The sequence below is a fragment of the Bos mutus genome, chromosome 15 (assembly GCF_027580195.1).
Source record: "Bos mutus isolate GX-2022 chromosome 15, NWIPB_WYAK_1.1, whole genome shotgun sequence".
In the NCBI taxonomy this organism is placed as follows: Eukaryota; Metazoa; Chordata; class Mammalia; order Artiodactyla; family Bovidae; genus Bos; species Bos mutus.
The window spans coordinates 63,659,395-63,681,143 of record NC_091631.1 but is presented as its reverse complement, the minus strand read 5'-3'; the positions used below and the strand labels follow the sequence as shown (position 1 = coordinate 63,681,143).

Here is a 21,749-nt window from a genome sequence, read left to right as displayed (position 1 = left end):
GTGGGCCTTAGGAAGCATCACTACGAAAGAAGCTGGTGGAGGTGATGGAATTCCAGCTGAGCTATTTCAGATCCTAAAAGATGATGTGTTAAAGTGCTGCACTCAGTATGTCAGCAAATATGGAAAACTCAGCATGGCCACAGGACTGGAAAAGGTGTTTTCATTCAAGCCCCAAAGAAGGGCAATGCGAAAGGATGTTCAAACTACTGCACAATTGCATTCCTTTCACATACTAGCAAAGTAATGCTCAAAATTCTCCAAGCCAGGCTTCCAGAGTAATGAATTGAGAACTCCCAGATGTTGAAGCTGGATTTAGAAAAGGCAGAGAAACCAGAGATCAAATTGCCAACATCCATTGGATTATAGGAAAAGCAAGAGAATTTCAGAAAAACATCTACTTTTACTTCATAGACTATGCTAAAGCTTTTGACTATGTGGATCACAACAAACTTTGGAAAATTCTTAAGGAGATGGGAATACCAGGCCACCTTACCTGCCTCCTGTGAAACCTGTATTCAGGTCAATAAGCAACAGTTGGAACCTGACATGGAAAAACGGACTGGCTCAATTTTGGGAAAGAGTATGTCAAGGCCGTATATTGTCACCCTACGTATTTAATTTATATGCATAGTACATCATGAGAAATGCCAGGCTGGATGAAGCACAAGATGGAATCAAGACTGCTGGGAGAAATATCAATAACTTCAGATATTCAGATGACACCACCTTTATGGCACAAAGCGAAGGGGAACTAAAGAGCCTCTTGATGAAAGTGAAAGAGGAGAGTGAAAAAGCTGCCTTAAAACTTGACATTCAAAAACTAAGATCATGGCATCTGGTCCCATCACTTCATGACAAATAGATGGGAAAACAATGGAAACAGTGACAGACTTTATTGTCTTGGGCTCCAAAATCACTGCAGATGGTGACTGCAACCATGAAAGTAAAAGATGCTCCTTGGAAGAAAAGCTATGACCAACCTAGACAGCATATTAAAAAGCAGAGACATTACTTTGCCGACAAAGTAATAGTCAAAGTCCATATAGTCAAAGGTATGGTTTTTCCAGTAGTTATGTATGGATGTGAGAGTTCGACCATAAAGAAAGCTAAGCACCAAAGAATTGATGCTTTTGAACTGTGGTGTTGGAGAAGACTCTTGAGAGTCCCTTGAACTTGAAGGAGATCCAACCAGTCCATCCTAAAGGAAATCAGTCCTGAATATTCATTGGAAGGACTAATGCTAAAGCTGAAACTCCAATACTGTGGCCACCTGATGCAAAGAACTGACTCATTGAAAAGACCCTGATGCTGGGAAAGATTGAAGGCAGGAGGAGCAGAGGGTGACAGAGGATGAGGTGATTGGATGGCATCACTGACTCAATGGACATGAGTTTGAGCAAGTTCCAGGAGATGGTAATGGATAGGGAATCCAGTCATGCTGCAGTCCATGGGGTCACAAAGAGTCAGACTCGACTGTGCAACTGAACTGAACTGAACCTGAAATTATACCATTAAACTCATATTTTTAAAGTCTTTTATATATATACATATATATATATATGAGAAGTACTTAAAAGTGTGTGTGTGTGTGTGTGTGTCCTCCTTGAGACTAATGGTATGATGTTTATACATTTTATAATATTGAACTATTTTTGCATCACTACTAATTTAGTGATTTTAAGGTTTCATTTATAATCCATGACATCTTAAGTCTGTCTTATTTGCTGTTGTCCAGATAGACACTAGAACAGTCATCTAACAGTTAAACCAGAAAAGACTTAATGAAAAAACCCGAAGTAAAGAATTTATTAGATAATCTTTAGAGTATCTAAATTTTTATTGTTGTTGCTGTTGTATTTAATCTACTTTTTCATTTTTTTAAACAATTGGTTTTCAGGTATATAGTTCCATTCTAGTAATTATTTTCCTTCTCTCTAATGTTATAAAATTCTCTCCACAGAACTAAGTGATTATTCAATAAATAACAATTAATTGAAAATATGCATAATAAATAAAAATTCACAAATGTGCTAAGTTAACAAAATAAAGACAATCTTTAAAACTATATTATAAAGCCAAACGTACTTTCCATTTGGCTGTTTTTTATTTTGTGCATGTATTATTAGACATGTGAAGATAACTATCTGGGATATAGTTGAGTGGGAAAATAGAGTTCTCTGTTGTCATTTTCTGATTTGTCTGAAACAGCTTGAGTTATATCATTGGTGTCTTCTTCACTGTTGTTGCAAACAGCACCTAATTCACAATACGTTGAGACAGCTAAAGTTAATTTCTTGTATCATCATCCATTGTGGGAGATTGCCTTCAAGAAGTAATTCAGGCATTCAGATTTCTTCCATGATTAGCTTCTTCTGTGGTGCCGTTCTTCCCTTTCAGACCCTTGGTTTGAAGAAAATAGACGTGAGAAGACAACACTACCTTTTGATAACTCTTGTAACACATGTCATTTCCATATACATTACCCAGAACTAAACACGGCCCCACTTAAGTCCCAGAGATACGGGGAGTTTCGTCTTCTTGTTTGCTCAAGCAGAAAAAAATGATACAATTTAGTGAACACAGCCTTTAGGGGGAAGCATTTTTATATACAGATAACAGATTGGAGGCATGGGGAGTACAAAATTTAAATGATTGATTTTATCATATAGATATTTATACCTATATTTTATTATTATTTTATCATAATTTAACTATATTGTATGTACATTGTCTCCATTAATGTAATTTTAGAAAGTATAATACCAAAGTCAGACAATTTTTGAAAGGGGAACCAATTGTCTATAATCATCTATAATGATTTAGCTAACAGTCACCTACCATGAGATCATAGGTATTAGCTAAGACTTCAGCAGCAAATTATCTGAAGTAAAGAGACTATGCTGAACTTACAGTTAGCTGTGGTTAGAAATGACTAGTGAATCCTCTATCTGTTGCTTATTAGGTAGCATTTTAGTTCATGTCAAATTACCATTATTTGCTTTTTTTTCCCTACTTGCTCTTGTTTATATATAAAAGGATTGGAAAATTGAATAGTGATGAGGGATCAGTATTAAATAGTCAGAGGAGACCTCATGGGAATCTAGAACTCCCACCCCCTACCCAGCAGTAATTTGTATCCTTTCCCTGTTTTGGGTGTCAAGAGAGGCTTCAGTGGCAAACCTGAACTGCTGTCTCCACGTGGCAGTAACTAGGCAGGGTCTTAACATAACCTGGTTGAATCTCGAGGAAATTATGCTGAATGAAAATTTGCAAGTGAAGGATCAGCACACAAATAAAGGGAACCAGCAAATGAAGTTACTTTGAAGTCAGAAAAATAATTGGAAGTGAATTCTGCTTGTCTCACTGAATTTAAGGATGCCTACCTGCTCAGAGTACTTTTTTTTTGGTTTTTGGATGTTTTTATATGCTTTTACTGTTAGTTCTATGTAATTTACCATGTAATTTTGATTTTATCACTTCCTTTTCTTAGTTTACTGAAACTGTGATATATACATAATACTGAGCAGAGTGAGTTTCAGTTAAAAAAAATGTTGCTTAACTATGTGAAATGTGGTAGATTTAGAAAGTAAAGTAACTATAAGATAACATTATAGAATTCCAACATTGTTTAATAAGAATTCGCTACACTTTTTATTGCTTTCATATTTTGAATCTCCTATCATTGCTTTATTTACCTAGCCATTTTGCTTTCTTCAGATGTTTAGAAAATCACTGGTGAAAATGTTTGAAGAGAAAGGATTGGACTGTATCTTTTTGGAAACGAATATGAACATGAAGAAACAGTACCATATGGTTTATGAATGTATTCCTCTCCCAAAGGAAGTGGGTGATATGGCTCCCATTTATTTTAAGGTATTTATAATAATCTTTACATACATATTTATTTTTTATTGTATTATGGTTTTGAAAACAGTTATCTCTATTCTGATGTTTTTCTCCTATATACTTATCAATTTTTATATCATTAAGAAATGATGTAAAGCACAAAAAATTCTGCTGTTTAACTTTTGAAGAAATAAATTTGAAATTTTGACCTTTAAAAGCATGCTTATTTGTAAGTGTGAATATAGTATATCAAATAGTAATTTATAATTTCTATGTTAATTTCTCAAATGAAAAATCAGAGTTTTACCTTGAAGTACTTTCAAGTCAAAATTATAGTCATAACTCTAGAAAACCTACCATTGAAGTTCATCAGAGCCAGAGATAGTTATATGCAAACAGTATAAATTACAATTGCTGAGATAAGTTATTGCTGTAAGTTTTAGTATTTAATATTTCATCATGCTGTTTGTAAAAAGAAACCAAAATCTAACCTTGCCATGCATTTTTGAACATTACAATAAATGATTAGAGTTCTTAAACAATTAGGTTTCATTATAATGTTCAAGCATGCATCCGTGTGTGCTCAGTCGCTAAGCCGTGTCTGACTGTTTTACGACCCCATGGACTATAGCCTGCCAGGCTTCTCTATCAATGGGATTTCCCAGGAGCGTGTTGCCATTTCTTTCTCCAGGGGTCTCCTGCTCGGCCAGGTGGTTTCTTTACCATGGAGCCACTAGAAAAGCCCATAATGTTCAGGTAGGTTTAGCTAAATAACCTTTGTTTAATACTGACCTGAGTGCAGTATAATTTATAGACTAATATAAATTTGTAAATGTAGAATGTATATGGAATAGTAACATCTACACTTAAAAAAGATACTGTTTTGTTGAGGTGATATAGAAACTTGCAAAGTTTAGACAGTGTAGAATTGTAAAGTTTAATTAATATGGACTACAAATCCCAGTAAAAAGGATTATTTTTTAAAAAGAATTATAAAACCTATTAAGGTGGCTGAGGTGGTGAAAATCTACTTTTCCTGTAGAAATAACAATCTGATTATTTGCTTTGAAATGTCATGCTATTAAAATACAGACAAGCCAGATAATCTGCAACTCCGTATCAGTCCTGTGTTAAACAAAATCAATTGAGGAAGAGATTATTATGCTTTTCTTCAGTGTCTTTTCTTTTTCTCTTATACTTCCTCAGTAGAGTACTAGATTATGAATGTAAGTATTGAAGTATATAGGGCACAACATAAGCAGCTACTGTTGCTCAATGGTGGGTGACAGAAGTGTCATCTTTTAGAAGAATGATATATCACTTTTCTATACTAACTCTTATATGATCATTAAAGATGTATTTATTTGATCTGGCTTCAATTGTCTATCAAATGTACTACATTATAGTGTCAACACAAGAAACACATGTCTTTTAAATAGGGAATAGCAGTATACTATGCTTATTTGAATGTTCATTTCACATTTAAATTTGCTTCATTATAGTGCTGTTATATAAAATGAGAGTATTTTATACTTATCACCCTAGTGCTTCTTTCTATTACATATTTTTTTTAAAATACGTATTAGGCATATTGATTAGCTTAGATAAGACTTATAATTCCATTTCTATGTCTTTTTTCCCCTACAGTTTTGCTCCTTTTTTCTGTAACCAGAAATAGTTCAAGTATTTGGTTACCAGAAAGCACATAAATAATTTCTTATATTTCAAAGAAGAGCAATAAACAAATTGAATTTATTTGAGTTGATGTCTGTGAATGGAATGGGCTTCCCAGGTGGCTCAGTGGTAAAGAATCTACCTGCCATGAGGGTGGGAGATTTGAAAGAATAGAGTTGAAAAATGTATATTAACATATGTGAAATAGATTGACCAGTCCAAGTTTGAGGCATAAAATAGGGCAGTCAAAGCTGGTGCACAGGGACAACCCAGAGGAATGGAACGGGAAGGGTGGTGGGAGGGGGGTTTGAAGCCGGGGGCCACATGTCCAGCCGTGGCGGATTCATGTCAATGTATGGCAAAAACCACCATAATATTGTAATTCAGTTCAGTTCAGTCATTCCATCGTGTTCACTTTGCAACCCCATAGACTGCAGCATGCCAGGCCTCCTTGTCCATCACCAACTCCCAGAGTTTACTCAAACTCATGTCCATCAAGTTGGTGATGCCATCCAACCGTCTTATCCTCTGTCAGCCCCTTATCCTCCCGCCTTCTATCTTTCGAGCACCAGGGTCCTTTCAGATGAATCAGTTCTTCGCATCAGGTGGCCAAAGTATTGGAGTTTCAGCTTCAGCATCAGTCCTTCCAATGAATAGTTAGGACTGATTTCCTTTAGGATGGACTGGTTGGATCTCCTTGCAGTCCAAGGGACTCTCGAAGAGTCTTCTCCAACACCACAGTTCAAAAGCATCAATTCTTTGGTGCTCAGCTTTCTTTATAGTCCACCTCTCACATCCATACATGACTACTGGAAAAACCATAGCCTTGACTAGATAGACCTTTGTTTGAAAAGTAGTGTCTCTGCTTTTCAATATGCTGTCTGACTGGTCATAACTTTCCTTCCAAGGAGTAAGCATCTTTTAATTTCATAGCTGCAGTCACCATATGCAGTGATTTTGGAGCCCAAAAAATAAAGTCTGTCACTGTCCATTGTTTCCCCATCTATTTGCCATGAAGTGATGGGATCGGATGCCATGATCTTAGTTTCCTGAATGTTGAGTTTTAAGCCAACTTTTTCACTCTCCTCTTTCACCTCCATCAAGAGGCTCTTTAGTTCTTCTTTGCTTTTTGTTGTAAGGGTGGTGTCATCTGCATATCTGAGGTTATTGATACTTCTAGCAATCTTGATTTCAGCTTGTGCTTCATCCAGCCCAGCATTTTTCATGATGTACTCTGCATATAAGTTAAATAAGCAGGGTGACAATATACAGCCTTGATGTATTCCTTTTCGTATTTGGAACCAGTCTATTGTTCCATGTCCAGTTCTAACTGTTGCTTCCTGACCTGCATACAGATTTCTCAAGAGGCAGGTCAGGTGGGCTGGTATTCCCATCTTTTTAAGATTTTTCCACAGTTTGTGGTGATCCACACAGTCCAAGGCTTTGGCATAGTCAATGAAGCAGAAATAGATGTTTTTCTGGAACTCTCTTGCTTTTTTGATGATCCAGCTGATGTTGGCAATTTGATCTCTGGTTCCTCTGCCTTTTCTTAAACATCTGGAAGTTCACAGTTAATGTATTGTTGAAGCCTGGCTTGGAGAATTTTGAGCATTACTTTACTAGCGTTTGAGATGAGTGCAATTGTGCAGTAGTTCGAGCATTCTTTGGCATTGCCCTTCTTTGGGATTGGGATTCTTTTCCAGTCCTGTGGCCACTGTTGAGTTTTCTAAAATTGCTGGCATATTGAGTGTAGCACTTTCACAGCATCATCTTTTAGGATTTGAAATAGCTCAATTGGAATTCCATTGCCTCCACTAGCTTTGTTTGTAGTGATGCTTCCTAAGGCCTATTTGACTTCGCATTCCAGGATGTCTGGCTCTAGGTGAGTGATCACACCATCGTGGTTATCTGGGTCATGAAGATCTTTTTTGTACAGTTCTTCTCTGTATTCTTGCCATCTCTTCTTAATATCTTCTGCTTCTGTTAGGTCCATACCATTTCTGTCCTTTATTGAGCTCATCTTTGCATGAAATCTTCCCTTGGTGTCTCTAATTTTCTTGAAGAGATCTCTAGTCTTTCCCTTTGTATTGTTTTCCTCTATTTCTTTGCAGGGATCACTGGGGAAGGCTTTCTTATCTCTCCTTGTTATTCTCTGGAACTCTGCATTCAAATGGGTATATCTTTCCTTTTCTCCTTTGCTTTTTGCTCCTCTTCTTTTCACAGCTATTTGTAAGGCCTCCCCAGACAGCCATTTTGCTTTTTTGCATTTCTTTTTTTTTTTTTGCATTACTTTGCTTGTATTCTTATAAAGTAATTAGCCTCCAATAAAAAAAAAAAAAAAAAACAGATCTTCTTCCCATGCAGGAGATGCAAGAGCCATGGATTTGATCCCTGGTTTGGGAAGATCCCCTGGAGGAGGAAATAGAAGCCACTCCAGTATTCTTGCTGGGATAGTCTCATGGACAGAGGAGCCTGGCAAGCTATAGTCCATGGGGTCACAAAGAGTCAGACACAGCTGAAAGGCTAAGCATGCACACATGCTATGAATGGAGTAGGAAATTTGTGAATTTTTATGTACAGGAATATAGAATAAGTAATATAGAATCAATTTGGGTGAAGATCAGACTTGTATGAAATCAAGAAATTCCAATTTTAAGTAACAGAAATTAAAGGGTTAATTCATTCATAATAATGACCTAACATGTATATTATACCCTATAGCTGATTCACTGTATTACTTTATTTTTAAACTGTTGCTTTGTATTTACTTGTATATTTTCATTAACAAATGGCTATTTCTTAGAAAGCCATAATGGAGTCTGATGAAGAATGGTCTATAAACAAGAAATTGATTGATCTCTCTTCAAAAGACATCAGAAAGTCTGTAAGTATTACTTTTTCTTAATAAAAGAAATAATCCTACTGTTAGAATCTTTGTAATTTCCATATCTTATTTGAGAAAGAGACCATTTGGCTCAGTGACCAAAGGTGAAGTACATATAATTCTATAAATGAAGAAGAAATTATTTTCATCTTACCTGGTCTAGCAAATCCTTATTTGTCTAGTGGCTTATATTAATATTTATTCCTGATTTTCCGGCCCTCTGCAGTAGTACTTATAATTGGTTATGACAGCCATAAGACTGCCGTGAAAATTCTTCTTATGAGATTCTCAGCCGTGAAAGTTCTTCTTATGAGATTGTCAGCCTCTGTGGGACAAGTGAGGAAAGATGCTTTCTTGTTACTGAATTTGTAATGAGAAAAACATTGGTCTTTCCTGAAGATCCTGTTTTGAATTTAAAACCAAGAGGCAGAACCAACTTGGAGACAGAGTTTGGGGTAAAGGCATAGTACATTAGCATAGCTTAAGATGGACATTTCCATAAGAAAAAGGCATTGGTTATCTCTAGGCTCAAGAATAGCTAACTTCAGGTGAAACCAGGTGTCATTATGGCAACACGGTATTTTAAGAGAAACCTCCCTTTAAATTTGTATAGGGAAGGAAAAAATATTGCTAGTTTGTTTCCTCCTGCCGCTTAAGAGAGATAAAAATGTCTGACACTTGCGGGCTATTTCCTCCATTTGGAGAACCCTGGCCTTCCTGCCTGTTACCCTCTCATTCCCCCCTTTTCTTTTAGGAGAATTATGTTGCCTAGGGAAAAGGGGCGTCGTTCTCATTCCATAACTACTTCTGAGCTGACAAGGGGCGTGGTCCCTAAATTGGTGAGGCAACATATTCTCCTAATCCTCATATTGAATATATCTGATCCAGGGGCCCCAAATAGTAGCTGGAGGAAGCTACAGCAGTAGCAGGAGTTTGAGCAACCATTTGTAACTTAAAAGCTTTCATGCAGCTAGAAACAAATCCAGTTATACAATTACAGATGCAGGGAGCAAACAGCAAGAACAAAACAACCAGAATCAAAATTAAAAGTCACATTATGTCCATAGTTAGAGTACAAAGTGTTGCTCCAGTCCATTTTAGGGTTGGTAGATGTCATCAGATGAAGAAGAGGCATCACATGTGATTGTTGTCGAAGGTATTCACAGACTTGGAGAAAGTCTTTTCCTTGAAGTGGGGATGTCCACCAGGGGAAGGCTTCCACTGACGAAGAGGGGAGTGCTCCGCAGACCCAGCAGTTAGACCGATTGTGGAATGCAGCATAGGAGTGAGCCCAGGACAGGAAGACATTGTCTTGAGGATCCAACGGCAGACTCAGGATATTTGGAGTCAGCAGAAGTAAGCTCACATAGGTTATCAGGCCCATCTAAAAGGTACAAAGTCAGAGCATAGAAAGTAAAGACATAAAATGAAGTCACTTAATTTTGGTCAGGGTGCCACCTCTTAACTCGAGTATGATGTACCCACGAATCAGTTCCTGGCACTTTGACAGCTGTGGGAGAGGAAAGAATAACCTGGTAAGGACCTTCTCAGAGAGGCTCGAGGGATGGCCCCCCAGATCCCAATGTTTTTATGAGGACCTCGGTTCCTGGCTCAAATAGAGGCCTGCTTGACTCGGAGGCTGGGTCAGGAGTCGTCTCCCGGAGTTCTGTTAATGTCTGTTGAAAAGCTGAGAGCTGAGTTACATAATTAGTTAATTCCAAGGCTTCAGGGTCTATAACAATGTCTGTGCGTAAGAAAGGCCTTCCATAAATACATTCAAAGGGGGACAGTCCCTCCTTTTTGGGGGTAGTTCGAGCCCTCATTAAAGCTATGGGTAGGACTTTAATCCATTTGTCCTGCGTCTCTTGATTTAATTTGCGCAGATGTGTAACATCCAGCTGAAGACTAGCAGGCGGGTACTCTTTCTACCCGCTTCTGATGCCTATGTCAGAAGCTTTCTCTATCTCCTTTATACTTCAATAAAACTTTATTACACACACACAAAAAAACCTCTCTTTCTCGTTCCTTTTTTTGACAGGGAGGGCTTATACATAGGTTCACTGTTATGTTCCTTTAAAATAGTAGTTGAGTTAGATTATGAATACATTTTTCTTTTATAGTCTTTACTAATCATGCTTCATAGTTTAATCTTGATTTTCAGGTCAAGTTTTAAATTGAAGGAGCACTTAAGTTGAGTACTTCTGTAGTGACCTCCTTTTCTAGAAATATACATTAAATGGAATAGATATATAATAGAACTATAGATTTCTTTTTCTTTTCCTATGAAAAGAGTATTATATGAATGTATATTTGAGTGCCTGCTATTTACCAGGCAGTGTTCTAGGTACATTTATACATAATGAAGCAGAGCAAAGACTTTTTGTAGCTTATATTGTGGTGCAAGAGTTGGGAACTGCATTCTTTGTACTAAATCCAGCCTGCTGCCTTGTTTGTGTGAATGAAGTTTTATAGTAACATAGATATATCCTTGTATAAGTACTGTTTGGGGCTGCTTTCATGCTACAAGGGCAGAATTGAGAGTTACAATAAAAATTTTATGATCTGCAATGCCCACATTATTTTATTTAAATTAAAACTTTTATTATAGGTTTTATAAGTTTTAAAAATTTTGCTGACCCTTATTATAGAAGATATCACTAGAATATTTCTCTCGCATTTCTTTTGGAAATCCAGACTCCTGATACATGTGACTAATAGAATCTCCCTTTTTATATCCTTTATTACCTTTATTATATTACATTTATTATATCCCAGACAAAAGATTGAAATCTGCATTATTGGAGACAGTTTTAATTCAAAAGTAAAACCATTTATAAGTCTTTTCTCTTTTTAAAAATTAAAAAGAAATTTAATACAATTTTAAAAGTTTACTTTCCATTTACAGTTATTACAAAATATTGGCTGTTTTCTCCATGTTATACAATACATCCTTGAGCCTATCTTACACATGATAGTTTGTACCTTCAACTCCCCCACCCCATATCACCCCTGCTCATTGGTACTGGTAACAACCAGTTTGTTCTCTATCTCTATATGTCTGCTTCTTTTCCCCTTTATTCATTAGTTTGTTGTATTTTTTCGATTCCACGTATAAGTGATATCATATAGTATTTGTCCTTCTCTGCCTTATTTCAATTCCCATAATGCCTAATGCCATCCAAGTCCATCCATGTTGCTGCAGATAGCAAAATTCTGTTCTTTTTAACATCTTTATCCATTCATCTGTTGATGGACACTTAAGATGCTTTCATATCTTGGCTATTGTAAATAATGTTTCTATGAACATTTTCCAACCAGTCAATCCTAAGGGAAATCAGTCCTGAATATTCATTGGAAGGACTGATGCTGAAACGGAAACTCCAATACTTTGGCCATCTGATGTGAAGAATTGACCATTGGAAAAGACCCTGAAGCTAGGGAAGATTGAAGGCAGGAGGAGAAGGGGATGACAGAGGATGAGATGGTTGGATGGCATCACCAACTTGATGGACATGAGTTTGAGCAAGCTCCCGGAGTTGGTGATGGACAGGGAAGCCTGGCATGCTGTAATCCATGTGGCTGCAAAGAGTCAGACACGACTGAGTGATTGAACTGAACTGATGAACATTTGGCTTTTTATACAATTCATGGGGTTCTTATAGCAAGAATACTGGGGTGGTTTGCCATGCCTTCCTCCAGTGGACCACATTATGTCAGAACTCTCCAGTGGAAACTGTCCGTCTTGAGTGGCCCTGCATGGCATGGTTTATAGCTTCATAGAGTTATGCAAGCCCCTTCAACATGACAAGCCAGTGACCATGAAGGAGACTAGAGATCTCTTCAAGAAAATTGGAAATTTCAAAGGAACATTTCATGTAAATATGGGCACAGTAAAGGACAGAAACGGTGGAGACCTAACAGAACCAGAAGAGATCAAGAAGAGATGTCAAGAACAAACAGAAGAACTCTACACAAAAGATCTTAATGACCCGGATAACCACAATGGTGTGATAACTCACCTAGAGCCAGACATCCTGGAGTGTGAAGTCAAAAGGGCATTAGGAAGCACTGCTGCCAATAAAGCTAGTGGAGGTGATGGAATTCCAGCAGAGCTGTTTAAAATCCTAAAAGATGATGCTGTTAAAGTGCTGCACTCAATATGTCAGCAAATTTGGAAAACCTAGGCAATGGCACCCCACTCCAGTACTCTTACCTGGAAAATCCCATGGATGGAGGAGCCTGTTAGGCTGCAGTACATGGAGTCGCTAAGAGTTGGACACGACTGAGCGACTTCCCTTTCACTTTTCACTTTCACGCATTGGAGAAGGAAATGGCAACCCAATCCAGTGTTCTTGCCTGGAAAATCCCAGGGATGGGGAAGCCTCGTGGGCTGTCGTCTCTGGGGTCGCATAGAGTCGGACACAACTGAAGTGACTTAGCAGTAGCAGCAGCAGTGGCCACCGGACTGGAAAAGGTCAGTCTTCATCTCAGTTCCCAAGAAGGGCAGTGCTAAAGAATGTTCAAACTACTGGACACTTGCAGTCACTTTCCATGCTAGTAAAGTTATGCTCAAAATCCTTCAGGCTAGGCTTCAGCATTACGTGAAACAAGAACTTCCAAGATGTACAAACTGGGTTTAGAAAAGGCAGAGGAACCAGAGATGAAATTGCCAACTTTCACTGGATCATAGAGAAAGCAAGGGATTTCCAGCAAAACATCTACTTCTGTCTTATTAACTATGCTAAAGACTTTGACTGTGTGGATCATAACAAACTGGAAAATTCTTAAAGAGATGGGAATAACAGATCGTCTTACTTGTCTCCTGCGAAACCTGTATGAAGGTCAAAAAGCAACAGTTAGGACCTTATATGGAACAATGGACTGGTTCAAAATTGAGAAAGGAGTACAACGAGGCTGTGTATTGTCACCCTGTTCATTTAGCTTATACATGATGTGCTTAGCTTAGTATATTATACGAAATGCTGGGCTCGATGACTTACAAGCTGGAATCAAGGTTACCAGGAGAAATATCAACAACCTCAGATATGCAGATGATACTACTATACTGGCAGAAAGTGAGGTTGAACTAAAGAGCCTCTTGATGAGGGTGAAAGAAGAGAGTGGAAAAGCTGGCTTAAAACTCAATATTAAAATAACTAAAATGGCATTTGGTCCCATCTCTTCATTGCAAATTGAAGGGGAAAAGGTGGAAGCAGTGAAAGATTTCCTCTTCTTGGGCTCTAACCTCCCTGTGTATGGTGACTGCAGTCATGGAATTAGAAGACGATTGCTTCTTGGAAGGAAAGCTATGACAAACAGTGCTCAGTCGCTTCAGTTGTGTCTGACCTTTTGTGACCCAGTGGACCATAGCTCACCAGGCTCCTTTGTCATTGGCATTCTCCAGGCAAGAATAGTGGAGTGGGTTGCCATGCCCTCCTCCAGGAGATCTTCCCCACCCAGGGATCGAACCTGCATCTCCTGCCTTGCAGGCAGATTCTTTACCCCTGACCCACCAGGAAGGCCCATGACAAACCTAGACAGTGTATTAAAAAGCAAAGACATCATTTTGCCGTCATGGTCTGTATAGTCAAGGTTGTGGTCTTTCCAGTAATCATATACAGATGTGAGAATTGGATGATAAAAAATCGAATAATTGATGCTTTTGAACTGTGGTGCTGGAGAAAACTCTTGAGAGTCCCGTTGACAGCAAGGAGATCAAACCAGTCAATCTTGAAGGATATTAACCCTGAATATTCATTGAAAGGACTGATGGTGATCCTGTGAAGTTTCAGTACTTTGGCCATCTGATACAAAGAGCTGACTCATTGGAAAAGACCCTGATGCTGGGAAAGATTGAAGGCAGAAAGAGAAGAGGGCAACAGAGGATGAGATGGTTGGATGGCATCACCAAGTCAATGGACATGAACTTGGGCAAACTCTGGGAGATGATGAGGGACAGGGAGGCCTGAAGTGCTGCAGTCCATGGGATTGTGAAGAGTTGGACATGACTTGGCAACTGAACAACAGCATAAACATCCTATGCATATACCTTTTCAAATTAGTGTTTTTGTTTTTTTCAGATATATATACCCAGGAGAGGAATTGCTGAGTGACATGGTAGCTGTATATTGAGTTTTTTAATAAACCTCTGCACTGTTTTGCCCAGTGGCTACACCGATTTACATTCCCACCAATAGCATTTTAGTGTTCTCTTTTCTTCATATCCTTGCCGACTTTGTTATTTGTTTTATTTTTAACAGTAGCCATAAAGGTGTGAGGTGGTATCTCATTGTGGTTTTGGATTTGATTAGCATTTTCCTGATGATTAGAGATTTTGAGCATCTTTTCATATGCCTGTGGCCATCTTCATTTCCTCCTTGGTAAAATGTGTATTCAGTTTTTTTATCCCCTTTTTAGTTAGGTTGTTTGTTTGTTTGTTTGTTTTTATATTGAGTTGTATTGACTGTTTATGTATGTTGGATTAACCCCTTATTGGTCATATAATTTGCAAAAATTTTCTCCCATTTAGTAGGTTGTCTTTAAATTTTGTTGATAATTTCCTTTGCTGTGTAAAAGCTTTTAAATTTACTTAGGTCCCATTTGTTTACTTTTGCTTTTATTTAATATACTCCAGGAGATGGATACAAAAACTTTTGCTGTGATTCATGTCACTGAATGTTCTCTATTTTCCTGTAGGCATTTTATAGTATCTGGCCTTAACTTTAGATCTTTAATCCATTTTGACTTTTATTTTTTGTATGGTGTTAGAGAATGTTCTAATTTCACTTCTTTACATGTATCTGTCTAGTTTTCCCAGCACTGTTTATTGAAGAGACTGTCTTTTCTTCATTGTATATTCTTGGTTCTTTTTGGTGACCGTAGGTGTGTGAGTTTATTTCTGGGCTGTCTAGTCTGTTCCATTGATCTGTGTCTGTTTTCAATGCCAGTATCAAACTGTTCTGATGGGTATAGCTTTGTATTAAACAGTATGGTCTGAAGTCAGGGAGCATAATTCTTCCAGCTTTGTTCTTCTTTCTCAAGATTGTTTCGGTTGTTTGGGATCTTTTGAAGGTATAATCTTCCAAAACTGAGCCAAGCACAAATAGAAAAGATGAATGGACGAATTACGAGTACTGAAATTGAGTCAGTAATTTAAAAATTTCCAGCAAACAAAAATCTAGAACCAGATGGCTTTACAGCTGAATTCTATTGAACATTTATCCTTCTGAAACTATTCCAAAAAATTGCAGAGGAAGGAACGCTTCTAAACTCATTCTATGAGTCCAGCATCAACCTGATACTAAAACCAGACAGAGATATCACAAAAAAGATTAGAGTTCAGTATCACTGATGAACATAGATGAAAAAATCCTCAATAAATAATAGCAGACTGAATCCAGCAATACATTAAAAAGATCATATACCATGATCAAGTGAGATTTAACCCAGAATTCCAAGAATGTTTCAGTATTCATAAATCAATCAATGTGATATACCACATTAACAAATTGAAAATAAAAACCATGTGATCATCTCAATAGATGGCAGAAAAAGCTTTTGATAAAATTTGGCACTCATTTATGATAAATTTCTCCAGAAGGTGGGCATAGAGGGAACATACCTCAAAATAATAAAGGCCATATATGACAAAAACACACAGCTAACATCTACCCCCTCCTGTTGCTCCCTGCTAAAGTCAAGGCTTCAGAGTATACAACAAAATTAGAATTAGGTTTTAACAATAATTTAGAACACAATAGAATTGTATTTTTGTCTAGACTTCTGAAAGAAGGATACCTTTTAAACTTAGATGAGAAGAGCCCACAAAGTTAGCAGATGTCATTGATTTCATGTTAAATCTCTTCTCTTTCACTAACTGGGGCAGATAAGACAGAGGTTAATATTGTTAATATTTAAAATACTTGTAAGTATCGATAGAAAAGCCCCTTAAAACTTACCTAATGAATGGACTAAGGACTTGATAAAACATTTCACAAAAGAGGAGATATATATATCTATCTAAAACACCTACCACGATAGCCTTAGAGCAAACATTTATTAAGTGCTTAGTAGCTCCAGGCCATTTATATGTTTATTTCTTGAACTACCCAACTCTTTTCCCCTATCTTATAGCTTAAGAAACAGCCATAGAGAAGTTAAATAATAGTAAAGAAATGATACCAGGCAGTATGGCTATCATCAAAAATAAATGCTGGAGAAGATGTGGCGAGAAAGGAACCCTCCTACTCTAGAGAGTGTCATACTGAGTGAAGTAAGTTAGGTAGAGAAGGAGAAATATTGTATGACATCCCTTATATGTGGAATCTAAAAGAAATGATACAAAAGAACTTCCTTACAAAATAGAAAGAGACTCACAGACTTAGAGAATGTATTTATGGTTGCTGGGGGGAAGGGATAGTTAGGGAGTTTCAGATGGATGTGTTCACACTGTTGTATTTAAAATGGATAAGCAACAAATACCTACTGTATAGCACATGGAACTCTGCTCAGTGTTACATGACAACCTGGATGGGAGGGGAGTTTGGGGAAGAATGGATACATGTATATGTATGGCTGAGTCTCTTTGCTGTTCATCTGAAACTATCACAACATTGTTAATAAGCTATATCCCAGTATAAAATAAGAAGGTTAAAAAATATACATATCAAAAAGAAGAACTATAGAGGGACTTCCTTGATGGTCCAGTGGTTAAGAATTCACCTTCAGATGCAAGTTCGACCTTGGTCAGGGAACAAAGTTCCCACATGCCATGGGGTGACAAATCCCATATGCCGCAACTGGAGAGCCCTGGGTGCATGGCAGCAAAGATCCTGCATACCTCAGCTAAGACCCAATGCAGCCAAATAAGTATTTTTTAAACTGAATTATTAGAAAAGTTAAAAGACAAAAATGATAAAATTAAGTATAACTAAAGTAAACAGTTAAGGGATAGGCATAAAGATGTAAAATATGATATCAAAAATAGAAAACATGTAGGGGGAATAAAAAATAATAGATCTTTTAGAATGTCTTTGAACTTAAAATCAGTTTAAAACAAGTATATATATTGATAGATATAAGTCAACATATATGAACTCCATGATAACTACTATATATGCAGTATTTTATTGGTAAGCCATCTAGTACCTCTAGGGAAGAGAATGGCAAACCACTAAAGTATTCTTGCCTCAAGAAGCCCATGAACAGTATGAAAAGGCAAAAAGCTATGACACCAGGAGATGAATCCCCCAGACTGGAAGGTGCCTGATAAGCTACTGGGAGAGAGCAGAGAAATAGCTCCAGAAAGAATGAAGAGGCTTTAACTGTGTGGATCACAACAAACTATGGAACATTCTAAAGGACATGGGAATACCAGGCCACCTTACCTGCCTCCTGAGAAACCTGTATGCAGGTCAAGAAGCAACAGTTAGCACCTGACTTGGAACAACAGACTGGTTCAAAATTGCAAAAGGAATGCATCAAGACTATATATTGTCATCCTGCTTATTTAACTTCTAAGCAGAGTACATTATGCAAAATGCCAGTCTGGATGAATCACAAGCTGGAATCAAGATTTCCAGGAGAAATATCAACAACCTCAGATATGCAGATGATACCTCTCTAATGGCAGAAAGAGAAGAGAAACTAAAGAGCCTCTTGGTAAAGGTGAAAGAAGAGAGTGAAGGAGCTGGCATAAAACTCAACATTCAAAAAATGAAGATCATGGCTTCTGGTCCCATTGCTTCATGGCACATAGATGGGGAAACAATGGAAATAGTGACAGATTTTCTTTTCTTCAGCTCCAAAATCACTGTGGATGGTGACTGCAGCCACGAAATGAAAAGGTGCTTGCTCCTTGAAAGAAAAGCTGTGACCCACCTAGACAGTGTATAAAAAAAGCAGAGACATCACTTTGCAAATAAAGGTCGCTGTAGTCATAACTGTGGTTTTTCCAGTAATCATGTACAGATGTGAGAGTTGTACCATAAAGAAGGCTGAGTGCTGAAGAATTGATGCTTTTGAATTGTGGTGCTGCAGAAGACTTGGGAATCCCTCGGACAGCAAGGAGATCAAACCAATCAATCCTAAAGCAAATCAACCCTGAATATTCATTGGAAGAACTGATGCTGAAGCTCCAGTCCTTTGGCTACCTGATGCGAAGAGGCGACTCATTGGAAAATACCCTGATGCTGGGAAAGATTGAGGGCAGGAGAAGGGGGCAGCAGAGGATGAGATGGTTGGATGGCATCACCAACTCGATGGGCATGAGTTTGAGCAAACTTCAGGAGACAGTGAAGGACAGGGAAGCCTGGCCTGCTGCAGTCCATGGGGTCGCAAAGAATAGGACATGACTTAGCGACTGAACAACAACAACAATCTAGTATCTACTGCAAGTTTATTTATTTTAATCTGAATATATAGCTGAAATAAGTTCCTGGAGGTTAATATTTTCACTTAACCAGTAAGAAACACATACAAATTCTTCTTGCAATGGTTATTACATATTTAACTTTGAAGTGGATTCTTTTCTAAATCACCACATAGTGTTTTATCTGAGACTGTTTATCCAAGTCAGAGCAGCTTGGGAATGAACTAGATGACCTCTCGAAGTCCCTCTTAGCTTTAGGATTTAATAATTATGTGGATGGATTTGTGACGAGAACTTGAGTCCAAGAATAATTTCAAAGCAGGTCACTTTTTACAAAGTTAAGCTTTCCAGTGTCTTTTTAACATGATAATGTTTCTGAGCATGAAGTGAACAATCTTGATCTATTTTAACTTTATTTTAATTCCGAAGAAATCTCATTTTGCTTCTTTTAAAAAAACTCTACGTCCAGAAAAAAAGCAGCCCTCTATCCCATCTCCTTAGTTCATGAAGTATTTTGTATGTGTGTTGGGGTGGTGATTTTTTTCCCATAGTAGATTCTTAGCTGTTAGTACAGATTTGCCTATTTATAATTCATTCTAACTCTCTGTTCATTTATGTTTTTATTTGTGTGAGTATAAACTTTTTCTTAATGTCTATTTTGTCTACTTGCTCTAGGTTTTTTAATTTATTTTCAGTGTAGTGTGAAGTTCATGAAAATATGCAAGGGAAAAACATCTGAATGTTAATTGCAGAGGGGTTGCATGATGTTCACGCAAGTTGTCAAGAAAGTGATCTTTTTTCACAAGATTTTTTTTTTTAATTCTCAAGACAGTTTATAGAGAGGTCACATGAATTCTTCTCAACTTTTTATTAGGATTTTGAAATTTAATTCTGTGATAACTGTAGCAGTTGAAAAACATGTAAGACATCTTCGATTTGACTTTCGAAACTAAGCAAAGTCCACCTCAAGGGAAATTTGAGTTTACCCTGGGATCTTTAAATATGAGGACAATTATAGAAAGTCAGGATTAAAGACTGGAATGTTTAAAGGGGAAAACAAATACTACTGTTTTTCTATGATCAATAAATTTTTTTGCTGTAATTCTGTCAGTACTCTTCATGGGTGGTACCAAAGTTCCAACTTCTTTCACTCCTGCTGGTCAGGGCAGGAAAAGGGGAGTACTAAATGTACATGTACTTTGATAATGGAGCCTTGGCAGTGCCTACTGACTAATAACTCTAGCAAGAGTATAGGTTGTACCTTTTGCATCCTTCAATGAGAGAAGAGTTGCTTGTGACAGTGTGTTCATCTTGGAAATTATACAATATGTTGTTGAGCTTTACTGTGTATATACAAATTACCACAAACTTAGTGCTTTAAAAATAACACACTTATTATCTCATAATTTTGGAAGTCACAAATATGAAATGGGTTTAAAATCTAGATGTTAGCAGGCCTGCTTTTTTTTTTGAGGCTCTTAGGGAGAATCCATTTCCTTGCCGTTTTCAGTTTCTGGAAGTCACCTGCATTCCATGGCTTGTGGTTCTTTCAGAGCCAACCAGTATAGGATCTTCCAGTCTTTCTCTGACTCTGACCTTTCTGTCATATCCTGTATAACCTGGGATAATCTTTCCATTTCAAGATCCCTAACTTAATCATATCTGCAAAGCCCCTTTTGCCTTATAATATAATTTATTTATGGCAAATAGGGAATAAGAGCATTGACATATTTAGGAAGCCATTTTTCTGCAAAATACAGTATCATACCAACAAAAAACATGGGCACTGTTATCATAAGTTGATTCCTCAAGATCTCTTCCTGGAGAGTACTGTTTTTTACCATGTAGTCTTCAATATAATTTTAGCCATTCATATTCATGTTCATACATTGATCTATTTCAGATAGCAAAAAGTATTTTAATGGAGCCTTCCATTCTTTTTTGACTACTAGATTTGCACAAAGCATTGTTAGTAGGAGATGGAAATGAAAATAATATTTGAATAATATTCTCTTTGCCAAACATTAGTCTGTGTACTTAATATGCATTTTTCTATTTGATCCTCACAGCAGACTTCTGAGCTCTTCATATTTATTGTTAAGACTCACAGATCTTAAATAACTTGTCTAAAGTTATAGTTATAAGTAACAGAACTGTGATTAGAGTCTTGTCTATCTATTTTTTTTTGGCTAACTATGTCATATGTGTTTTAAATTTTACTTTAAAAATGTGAAAATATTTTTTAAAAAGCACGAGTAGTAACCATTTCTCTGCATTGTATGTTATATACTATTTTGTAAACTGATTGTTTAACTTACACTTTTCCTATAACCTATACAACTCTTTATAGGCCCCAGTTTTAATTGCTTTATACTATTTCAAGATGACTACTCTTCTTCCACCCTATCACACTACACTATCTCTTCCCAAGGCATGCCTTCTGGAGGGCACAATACAAAATATATATAATTAAATAGAAATATGTAATTCAGTGAAACTGAATCATGCCATGTAGGGCCACCCCAGATGGACGGGTCATGGTGGAGAGTTCTGACAAAACGTGGTCCATCAGAGAAGGGAATGGCAAACCACTGCAGCATTCTTCCCTCGAGAACCCCATGACAGTATGAAAAGGCAAAAAGATACGACACTGAAAGATGAACTCCCCAGGTTGGTGGTGTCCAATATGCTCCTGGAGAAGAGCAGAGCAATACCTCCAAAAGGAATGAAGAGGCTGAGCCAAAGCAGAAATAGCACCCAGTTATGGATATGTTTGGTGGTGAAAGTAATGTCTGATGCTTTTAACAATATTGCATAGGAACCTGCAATGTTAGGTCCATGAATCAAGGTAAATTGGAAGTGGTCAAACAGGAGATGGCAAGAGTGAACATCGACATTTTAGGAATCAGTGAACTACAGTGGACAGCAATAGTCAAATTTAATTCAGATGACCATTATATCTACCACTGTGGGCAA

General features: G+C 37.3%; 1 protein-coding gene across 2 annotated transcripts in view; it reads left to right on the top strand.

Annotated features, from left to right (window-relative positions):
* Positions 1 to 21,749, top strand: part of CWF19L2 (CWF19 like cell cycle control factor 2) — a 139,982-nt gene that overhangs the window by 107,539 nt on the left and 10,694 nt on the right. For both annotated transcript variants that reach the window (XM_070384286.1, XM_070384285.1), the window contains exons 15-16: positions 3,718 to 3,873; positions 8,324 to 8,404. In XM_070384286.1, coding sequence (XP_070240387.1) covers positions 3,718 to 3,873; positions 8,324 to 8,404 — 237 coding nt within the window. The remainder of the gene's footprint in view (positions 1 to 3,717; positions 3,874 to 8,323; positions 8,405 to 21,749) is intronic.